The sequence below is a fragment of the Delphinus delphis genome, chromosome 16 (assembly GCF_949987515.2).
Source record: "Delphinus delphis chromosome 16, mDelDel1.2, whole genome shotgun sequence".
NCBI classification, from domain to species: Eukaryota; Metazoa; Chordata; class Mammalia; order Artiodactyla; family Delphinidae; genus Delphinus; species Delphinus delphis.
The window spans coordinates 59,211,752-59,222,970 of NC_082698.1; the positions used below are offsets into that span (position 1 = coordinate 59,211,752).

Genomic DNA, 11,219 nt, shown 5'->3' on the forward strand with positions numbered 1-11,219 from the left:
GTGTGTATATATATATATATATATATATCCCAATTTGTTTATTCATTTATCTTTTGATAACCTTTAGTTTGTTTCTACCTTTTGGCTACTGTGAATAGTGCTGCTATGGACATTTGTGTATAAGCATTTGTTTGCATACCTGTTTTCAGTTATTTTGGGTGTATACCTAAGAGTGAAATTGCTGGGTCATATGATAATTCTCTATTTAACTTTTTGCAGAGCTGCCATACTGTTTTGCACAGCAGCTGCACCACTTTACATTCCTACCATCAGTGTAGGAAGGTTCCGGTTTTTCTGCATCCTCACCAACACTTGTTGTTTTCTAGTTTTTTGATGATAGCCATCCTAATGGGAGTAAAGTGGTGTCTGTGGTTTTGATTTGCCTTTGATTAGTCGTGTTGAGTATCATGTGCTTCTTGGAAATTTGTATATTTTCTTTGGAGAAATGTCTATTCAAGTCTTTTGCCCATTTTGTAATTGGGCTGTTTGTTGTTGTTGAGTTTCAGGTGTTCTTTACATATTCAGGATATTAATCTCTTATCAGATATATGATTTACAAGTATTTTCTCCCATTCTATGGGTTGCCATTTCACTTTGTCCTTTGATGCACAAAAGTTTTAAAATTTTGATATAGTCCAGTTTATCTATTTTTTCTTTTATTGCTTGTGCTTTTGGTGTCGTATTCAAGAACTTGGCAAATACAGTATCATGAAGCTTTTCCCCTGTGTTCTTCTAAGACTTTATAGTGGTTTTTTTTTTAACATGAAAGTTACCATTAAAAAAATTTTTTTTCATTAGTTAATTTATTTTTGGCTGTGTTGGGTCTTTGTTGCTGCACGCAGGCTTCAGTAGTTGTGGCTCATGGGCACTAGAGTGCAGGCTCAGTAGTTGTGGTGCACGGCCTTAGTTGCTCCGCGGCATGTGGGAGCTTCCCGGAGCAGGGATTGAGCCCGTGTCCCCTGCATTGGCAAGTGGATTCTTAACCACTGTGCCACCAGGGAAGCCCCTAAGACTTTATATATAGTTTTTCTCTCTTACACTTAGATCTTTAGACTTAATAATCCAGCTCAAACCACTCTAGTTCCTTAGTTCCCAGAATTTTCCCATCTACATTTGTTATGGTCACACTCTTCTTTGTGTTTAGAGTTCCTGTTTCCCTATCTTTGTGTATTCACAGTATTGCCATATTTCATGGTCTGTTCCAACTGCTGCTTCATAAAGTCTGTCTGTAGCTCACCAACTGAGAGACTCTCTTCTTCTGATCTCCCATTAGTGCTCTAGTTTCACTTTTCTTGTAGGATTTATACACTGCCTTATATTATAGTTTATATCTAACGTCTAAGACATATAGATGTTAAGTATGTTTTTTCACATTTGTTTCTGTTATAGTATTTTGCAAATGATTTTATCTGTTTATCAATAAATATTTATGTTTTATTTTTTCCAGTATAGTCCCTTTTGTTTACTCAACCCGCGTGGAAGGAATGGGAAAAGACAGGCCAGGGAAGGAGGACACCACAAGAGTTCTCTCTAGGTAGTGAGTGGGTGTGGGTTTAGTTCTACTTCAGAACTCACCTTTTTAGAAAATTTTCCTAATAATGTGCATAACTTGGCATTGTAGTGCTAATTTGGTATTGCATTTGATTTCTACTTTTTGGTTTATTGCTTATAAATGTGATGATAGGTCTTTTAAAATGAATGTTTTCCTTCCCCAACTAGATTAGATTGACTGTTTCTCTAGTTAGATGGTAGTTTCGGACAACCAAAACTTTTTTTTTTTTTTTTGCAGTACGCGGGCCTCTCACTGTTGTGGCCTCTCCCGTAGCGGAGCACAGGCTCCGGACGTGCAGGCTCAGCGGCCATGGCTCACGGGCCCAGCCGCTCCGCGGCATGTGGGATCTTCCCGGACCGGGGCACGAATCCATGTCCCCTGCATCGGCAGTTGGACTCTCAACAACTGCGCCACCAGGGAAGCCCAACCAAAACTTTTGTTGCTTTTTCCTCTAAGTTGATGTTTTAAAATACATAAATAGTATACGAATATATTCTTTGTATAAAAAGTCACACATTACAAACAAGTCTAAAGTTCCCTTTTATCGATCCAATTCCCATCCTAGTGCCTTTTCCCTTCCTCAGAGTTAATCACTGTTATCAATTTTATAAGAGCCCTGCCAGACTTTTCTAGGCATCTATATTATATATAGAACTTCATGTATAATACATATATGTATAATTATAGTCACATATAATTATTTCTCTTTTTCACAACTGCCTGTGGTGATCAATAATCTGTAGATATGAAATAAATCTTACTGATACCTGGGCCTGAGAGACTGGAATGACAAGTGAAAGGTCAAACATATGAAAAAGCATCATATGTGTCCAACTTACAAAATTCCATTCCATATCTGTTCTACGTATAGTCCCCAGGTATCACTGGACAGGCCATGGCTCCACGGTCCCGATGACGAAGGCACAAGAAACTCCCCTCATCAGTGGCTCCCGTGGTTGTGACCCCACCCACAGTTGTGACTCCTGTGCCTCTGACCCTCTCAAAACCTGGACCTAGCATTGATACACTTGGCTTCTTCTCCTTGGAGAATAATGTTCCTGGCCTATCCCAGCTGATCCTTCAAAGCTGAACATGAAAAGCTATGAAGAATACAAGTGAGTGACTAACTCTATGGAAGAGTGATATATTGTCACTGGTAGAAGTGATTCATAAGGTGGAGAGGGAGTATAGCTTGGGGAATATGGGGTATTTGCAATGAGGGATTTTCTCATCCTGACTTTTGCCAGTTTTATTACTATAGAAGAAATATAATTTGCTTAAAAGAGAAACAATGGGAGTAGGAGAGGTGCAAATATATAGGAGACAAGGTAAGAGTCATGAGAAATTTTGGAGGTGTTTTTCCTATTGCCACTCCTACTTCATGCTGTTTCTGCAGGTTGGTGCTAGATGGGGATACTCCTGTATCAGGCTTTGGATATCGATGCCTTCAAGAAATGTTCCAGAAGATGGAGGACACATTCCGATTCTGTGCTCACTGTAAAGTACTCCCTAGTGGCCTTTCAAACTCCAGGGTCCTCTGGCAAGAGGTGATTAGTTGGGGGCTAATAGGGGAGACATCCGGAATGATCCTATTCTAAGACCTCATTGCAGGAGGAAAGGTCTGAGAATTTTCAGAATAACTTCAGGCTTGCTCCTCATTTTGTGTGATCTAGGCCACAGAGAAATTAGAAAAGGGTTGCTTATAAGACTCCTGATTATTTTGGTATTATGGGGAGGTTAGACCAGAGTATAATCCTTTCTACCTCTCTCCTCCTTTTTTTTTTTTTTTTTTCTTTTTTTTTGTGGTACGCGGGCCTCTCACTGTTGTGGCCTCTCCCGTTGCGGAGCACAAGCTCCGGACGCGCAGGCTCAGCGGCCATGGCTCGCGGGCCTAGCCGCTCCGCGGCATGTAGGATCTTCCTGGACCAGGGCACAAACCCGTGTCCCCTGCGTCGACAGGCGGACTCTTAACCACTGCGCCACCAGGGAAGCCCTACCTCTCTTCTCTTGAGCACTTAAGTGGTAAGACCGTATCTGTCTGGGGAGGTTGGGGTCAAGCCACACCTGTGATAACAGGGCAGCCACAAACTCCTGCTGTTTTTTTGTTTCTGTAAGGGATGTAAAAAGTTAGTTCTAGACAGAGGCTGAGGTGTCACTGTAACCCAAGAGAAAAATTACGTTCCCACTCCCTCCTGCCTCCTGTGCCAAAGATAGTCCCCAAATTTGTTGCAGCAGCTGTCATTCCTCTCCCTACTTTCCTCACCCGGTGATCTTTCTTCCCAGGTGCAGGAATATCAGTTCCCTTCCCCAGGAGTCCCCCATTCACCTTTGAGGTATAGGAACATCTGTTTCTGGGCCTCATTCTCTCAGGTGCAGAAGTGTCTATTACTGTGGTCCAGAGTGCCAGAGGTCAGACTGGCCAGCACACAGGAGGGTTTGTCAAGAGCTGCGTCTTGTAGCTGTGGACCGTCTCATGGAATGGCCTCTGGTCACAGGTGGAGTGACAGTATTGGGGAATTTTGCCATAATGGTCATAGTTGATGGTACTTGGAGAAATATATGAAAGTGTGTTGTTTTGAGGAAAAAATGAGGAACTGAGTGGGACAGGGCAGTCTTGGGGACAGGTTGGGAGAATGAACATGGAGGGAATATTGAAGCCAGGGAAGGATTAGGTCATTTCTTATTCCTTCTTTCCTGCAGGTGGTTTTGTCCTTCCCTCAGGACCTTGGTCTTGGCTGACTGAAGGAGCACAGGGCTGGGACACCTGGTTTTCTATGTGACGTTTACAGCTAGAGGCTACTCTGGATGCTATGCTTGGTAGTCAGGCCATGACCACCCTGTGGGCCAATGTAGGATGGCCAAGGCCAGATCCAGATGTCCTGCAGGGCTCTTTGAAGCGGTTGCTGACAGATGCCCTGTCACGGCCCTTGACACTGGGCTTTGGGCTTCGGGCCTTGGGGATAAATGTTGGGAGGGTCGGGGGAAGCACAGTGCACGTGGTTGGTGCTTCTCATGCAGAGACATTCCTCACTCACCCTGGGACTATGATGAACTTGGCTACATGTTTCCTGGGCACCTTGGCCTCCATGTAATCATGGTTGGTGTAGATGTAGCTGCTGGCTTTTCACAGAGTGCCTCACCTTCACTCCTGGAACCTGGCACAGTTCAGCTTAGTAGCCATAGGGGCCTCTATCATGACTTCTGGGAGGAGCAGGTAGAGTCTGGGCAGATAGCCCATCCAGATTTGGTGGTGGCATTCCATCCAGGTAAGAGTCATTTGTTTGGGGGAATACAGGGTCGGTCCTCTGGGAGTTTTCCATCCTGGCTCTTGTACCTTTGGAACACCATTCACTTGGTCAGGTTGAGCGTAATATAATGAAGACCTTGGTTGATCATTAGCCATATGTGCTACACCTGGGTCCATAATTTTCCATTAAAGAATCTGGGGCGGGTGATGGTGGTAAATGAGCATTGGAGGTGAGCAAGGTGAGGGGTGGACGCAGTCAAAGAAGTATGTTGGTTAGGGTCTGCCTTAGCATTTCCCCTTTCTATTTCCATCTCCATTTTTGTTCCATAGGTTTCCATGCTTCCCTGGACCTGATGGAGGCTTGGCTGCCCACCCTCTTGCTACTTTGTGATTATGAGATCCCTACAGTGATTACTGTTTACAGGTTTTGACCTCCTCCTATTTGTGATACCTCCCCAATTCACTCACACCTCTATGTAGATGAGCTCATTTCTCTCCCCCTTGCTCATCTTCTGCCTTCTGGTGAGGATTTTCTTCCTTCCCATGCTTGGCTTTCTCATCCCTTCAAAGTGCTATGCTAGTTAATTGAGTAGTTAGTCTAGACATTTGGGAGGGAGGGATAGCTGTTGCGTTAGTCCAGCCTTAGGTAATTTTTGGGATTGATGAGCAGTTCCTCTCCTATCTCTTTCATAATCAGCAGGGCAATTTTTCTTATCTGTCTCCCATAGCCAGCAGGAGTTGGCAGCCTCTTTGCAGATTCTGGTGGACATGGATACACACATCACAGCCTGTGGAGCTAATCCTTTTGCGTCCCTCAAACCTGAACAGGTCTACTCCAACCCCAACAAGCAGCCAGTATACTGCAGTGCCTACTATATCACGTTTCTTGGAAGCTCCTGCCAGCTGGATAAGAGGCAATTGGAAGAGAAAGTAAATGGCAGGGTATAAATAGCTGAGCCAGATCCTGACTGGATGTCTAGAAAATGCAGAGATTGTGATGAAATTACCTGCTGATGCCAGATTATTGCCAACTTTCAAATCCACTATATCGTAAACTTAATTCACTTGTCCTGGTAGATTCTAAGCTGAATGGGAGCTCCTGTATGATGTGACTCATTTCCAAGAGGTTAGCCACATGTAGCTTCTAGAGACAGGATTCTAGATTTAGTGTGTGGAGACAGGATTCTAGATTTAGTGTGTGACAAAAGGCCCTTGTATCAGTCTTTGTAGAGCCTTAAGTTCCTAAGAGTTTCCTTCATGAGAAAGTTATACGTTTTGACTTTAACCGGATGGCACCAAGGAGAAGAATGGCACCTTATTCTTCTGAAAAAGACTTTCTTCTTATACAGCAATTTGGGCTAAAAAATGCAGAAGTCTTAATGACTTGAAGTAGTGGAAAAATGAGGAAGTAGAGAAGTGGTTGGGAACGTGGGGGAGGTTGTGAGTATTGGCACACTGTTCTACTTCCTGGCTTTTTCGAGATACATGTCTCATTTTCCTATTTTCTCTTGGGGACTTCTAATTTTAGAGCAGCTTTTTGCCCTTGTGTTGTATTTTAGGTATCCCAGGGTGTATCAGGGTTACTTGAATACACTGGAGTTTGTTATCACCTGGTCTATACCACAATAAACTCAGTTTGGGGCTTCTTAAGTCACTTGTTTTATCTTATTTCCTGTTCACTGCCAAGTGTTACTTGTCTACACAGAACATCTCAAGATTGGAGGTTTCTCTCTTGCCAAAGGAGTGATTAACATCAGCTCTCTTTTTGGGTCTGCCATTCTACCACACCCTGTCTATTGTCATCCTTCTCTTATCACACTCTCAGGATTAGGATATTCCCTGGATATTCATTTCTACAACTTGCTGTGACCTCAGCCTCTCCACTTACATCCAGAATATATATATAGAACTCTTACAACTCGATAATAAAAGGACAAATAACTCAATTTAAAAGTGGGCAAATGATCTGAACAGATGTTTCTCCAAAGAAGATATACAAATGATCGATCAGCACATGAAAAGATGCTCAACATCGTTAGTCATCTGGAAATACAAATCAAAACCACAATGAAAGAAAGTGCTTCTTTTGCTAGGATGACAACAATAAAAAAGACAGATAATAACAAGTGTTAACGAGGATGTAGAGAAATTGCAGCCCTCGTACACTGCTAGTAGGGATGTAAAATGGTGCAGCTATTTTGGAAAACAGTCTGGCAGTTTCTCAAGAAGTTAAACATTAAGTTACCATTTGATCCAGTTATTCTGCTCCTAGGTGTGTACTCATGAGAAATGAAAATATTTGTGCACAAATGTTCACAGCAGCATTATTCATAATAGCCAAAAGGTAAAAATAACCCAAGTGTCCATCAACTTGTGAATAAACAAAATGTGGCATATACATATAATGAAATATTTGGCCATAGAAAAGAATGAAGTACTGATTCATGCTACAACATGGATGAACTTTGAAAATACGCTCATCCATGTTCATGTTAAGTGAAAATCCAGTCATAAAAGACCACATATTATCTGAGTGCATTTATATAAAATGTCTAGAGTTGGCAAATCTATGGAGACAGAAAGTAGATGAGTGGCAGCATAGAGATGAGGATGGTGAGCATATTGGGGATGATGGCTAAAGTGTATGGGCTTTATTTTTGGGGTGATATAAATGTTCTAAAATTGTGATGGTACAACTCTGAATATATTAAAAACCATTGAATTGTACACTTTACATCAGTGAATTATATCTCAATAAAGCTGTTACCAAAAACAGTTTTTTAAATCAGAGTGTAAAAAATGAGAATATTTGTTAAGTGCTTAACAGTGTCTAGCATATAGTATGTATTTAATAAATGGTAGCTATTATTGAATACATACCACTTTGAATATTATTCAGTAACATAAATAGATTGAACTTACTGAGCAAGATGGTTCGACAATGGAAAAACCAGTCAGAATGCCATTTTTGTGGTTCAGATGATGTAATGCATGTATCAGCTAAAGTGACCAATGGTAGTAGTTAGGGAAAAGAAGAGGTCTAGCTATAACAAGGAAAGTAAACAGGTAGATAATATTTTGTAGCTAGAATGTGAAAGTAAAATCTATAGGGCTTAATTACTGATTGTTTTGGGTGAAATGTGATATATCTATCAGAGTCTAATCAGGAGACAGAAACCACACAGTAACAGGTGACACAAAAATTTCCAGCTTAGAGTGGTGGTGACAGTACATAAAAGTGCCTTAGCTTCATGCTAGATGCTGAGGATTCCAAATGGCTTTTACCCTTAGAGTGTTTACAGTTTAATAAAAGACTGATGTTAAGCAGGGGCAATATAATGAGTTACATTTTCTAAAGTCAGCATATGAAGTGAAAAAGCTGTATTTTCAAAACTACATTGAAATTCCCTTAGGATAACACTCCATTGTGGATTCCAACATATCCTTATCTCAACAAGTCTATCAGAGCCAGTTATTTCCTCCACTATTGGAAACAGACCTCTGTTTATTTAGTTGATCACTGGATGAAATAATTGGCTTGAGTCTGGGAGGCCCTGTTGTAGTCAACCAAGTATTTACTGAACATTTTATTTCTAGACTCTAGAGATATCCCTGTTCTCAAGGAGTGTACATTCCGAGGGCAGCAGGGGGAGATGACAAACAGTAAATACAGAATTTTATATGCTTTTAAGTGCTACAAAGAAAATTAAATAGGGTGATTAGTGTGTATAACTGGTAGTGGTGTTAGTGACAGTGGGGCTACTAATGCTACAATGTTCAGGGAATACATACCTCTCTGAGGAGATGGATGACATTTGAGATGTAACATGCAATAGAGAACATTGCAAATAGGAGCAATAACAAGTGTAAAGATCCTGGGAATCTCTGGTGTGTTTGGTCACAAGCTTGGTATGTTTAGACAGAAGGCCATTTTGACCAGAGTTTGGTGCTTGAGAAGGAAGGTGAAGAGGGATGAGATCAGAGAGGTAGGCAGTAGCCAGATTATGTGGGGCTTAATAGACCATGGCTAGGAGTTTGGATTTTATTCTGGTTCCAGTGGGAAGCTAGTGGAGGAGTTTAATCAGGGAATTATATGACCAAATCCGTTATTTAGGAAGATTAGTCTAACTCAGAGTTTCTTAACCTCAGTATTACTGACATTTCAGGCTGAATAATTCTTTGTTGTAGGGGGATGTCCAGTGCATTGTAGAATGTTTAGTAACATCCCTGGCCTCTCCCCATTGATACTAGTAAAACCCTCCTCCCTAGTTGTGACAACCAAAAACGTCTCCAGACATTGCCAAATGTCCCTTTGGGGACAAAATTACTGCTCTGTCTGTACAAAACGTAGGTGTGTTTATTTTAATTTTATATATATATATATATATATATATATATATATATATATATATATATTTCTTTTTTTTTTTTTTTGCTGCCACACTGCTTGGCATGCAGAACTTCCCTGACCAGGGATTGAACCCACGCTCCCCTGCATTGGAAGCACAGTCTCAATCACTGGACCACCAGGGAAGTCCGGTATGTGTGTTTAAACACAGTGCAATATTCACATTAGGAGAAGCATAATGTCTCCTATTTTATGTGAACTCTGGAGCATATGATGACCTTCAGAGGTGTTTTGTTTTTGCTAAGTTCATGTGGTTGAATACAGGCAAGTTAAATACTCATGTGCTATGACTACTGGGTTTTTTTTTGGCTGCGTTGGGTCTTTGTTGCTGCGCGCAGGCTTTCTCTGGTTGCGGTGAGTGGGGGCTACTCTGTTGCAGTGCGCAGATTTCTCATTGCGGTGGCTTCTCTTGTTGTGGAGCACGGGCTCTAGGCCCGTGGGCTCAGTAGTTGTGACTTGCAGGCTCTAGAGTGCAGGCTCAGTAGTTGTGGCACACGGGCTTAGTTGTTACGTGGCATGTGGAATCTTCCCGGACCAGGGATCGAACCCATGTCCCCTGCATTGACAGGCAGATTCTTAACCACTGCGCCACCAGGGAAGCCTATGACTCCTGTTAAATGTGTCACAGCAGACATCTATAAAAGGTTTTCTTGGGTGCAAAAAAGGGAGTCTACCCAAGGGAAGGTAAAGAAAAGAAGGTCAGGAAAAGCTTCTTGAGGCAGGAAGGAGATGGGTGATCTTTGAATTGAGTCTTAATAGATTCATAATTGTTAAAAGGCAGGCAGTGCTTTCTAGGCAGAGGCAGCATGAGGAAAGGGTCTCTGGCCCTGGAGGTCCTTGTATGTCAAGAAAGAAGGACAAATTGAAAGGATGAAGTGGGAAATCTAGTGGTATCTACCTGAATAGACTATCGGATATTTGGGCCTATAGCTCAGGAAAGTGGGCGGGAAATAGGAGGTTTGGAAAATAACCTCTCAAGCTGATAGTTAAGGCAGAGGGAAGGGTGGGGATGAGATCACCTAGGTAGTAATATAGAGCAAAGGAGTAAGGACAGGCTTCTTAGGGAATGCTTAAATTCCAGAGGTCTCCAGGCAGATTGGACAGAAAGGCCCAATATTTTCCAGACCGATTGGTGAGAGCTGGGGAATTAATGCTGGGTATCCAGAGTGTTGTGCAGTTTTGTTCAAATTTGGCAGTGACCTTTCTCAAGTACCTTCCACTTCACCCCTGTTTTAGGGCCATGTATATCTTGTTTTTGCCACTTAAAAATTTAATCCACCCTATCCCACCCCCATGAGGAAGGTTTTGGGTAGGAAAGCATGTGGAGTAATAGGTTAATAGTTCTCAAACTTTAGTGTGCGTAGAACCACGTGGAGGGCTTGTTAAAACAGATTGCTGGGCTTCATCTCTAGAATTTAATTCATTAGGTCTAAGGTGGAGCCCAATGAGTTGCATTTCTAACAAGTTACCAGGTAATGTGGTGGCTGCCAGTCTGGGGACCACAGTTTGAGAACCACTGTAAAAGGTAGCCAACTGGTTCTTTGCTCTGGAATATAAACTTTCTTAATGAGTTTAAGATACTGGTCTGGGCCCTTGAAATTGCCTCAAATGTTTAATGGTAGGGCTCTAGTGTGAGGGGAGCCTGGAATCACCTAACAACTCCCTTCTGGAGTGGTTTTGATTAGTGCATCTCCTGTTCCCACTATCTAGGAGCCTCATAAATATTAATTCAATTCACAAAGGACTAATAAAAGACACCGTCTTTGTCCTCAGAAGATAGGGAGGATGGCACATCAGGCGGAGAGGCTGCCCCTGGCCTCCCAGTTTCGAGCCCTTCTTTGCCGCCCACCACTGAAGGGGCTTCGGGATTCCTCAGGACGGCTTCAACTTCCCAAATGGCTTGAGAGAGCCCAGAAGGAACTGTGATAAAACTGGCTGGTGCACCCGAAGAGAGCGTCTTCTCGCAGGTGGGGCGGCGAGGCGGGGCGGAAGGGAAAGCCGGAGCAGCGGCA

The 11,219-nt window shown here is 42.4% G+C and overlaps 1 protein-coding gene across 1 annotated transcript; it reads left to right on the forward strand.

Moving 5' to 3' along the window:
- The first annotated feature begins 2,172 nt into the window (after nt 1–2,172).
- Nucleotides 2,173–7,584, forward strand: MSS51 (MSS51 mitochondrial translational activator). The gene is given in 8 exon segments (XM_060034796.1): nt 2,173–2,631; nt 2,634–2,667; nt 2,949–3,091; nt 3,910–4,047; nt 4,253–4,588; nt 4,591–4,818; nt 5,130–5,223; nt 5,528–7,584. Coding segments are annotated over 8 exon segments (1,377 nt in total). The 5' UTR covers nt 2,173–2,447; the 3' UTR covers nt 5,748–7,584.
- The last annotated feature ends 3,635 nt before the right edge of the window (nt 7,585–11,219 follow it).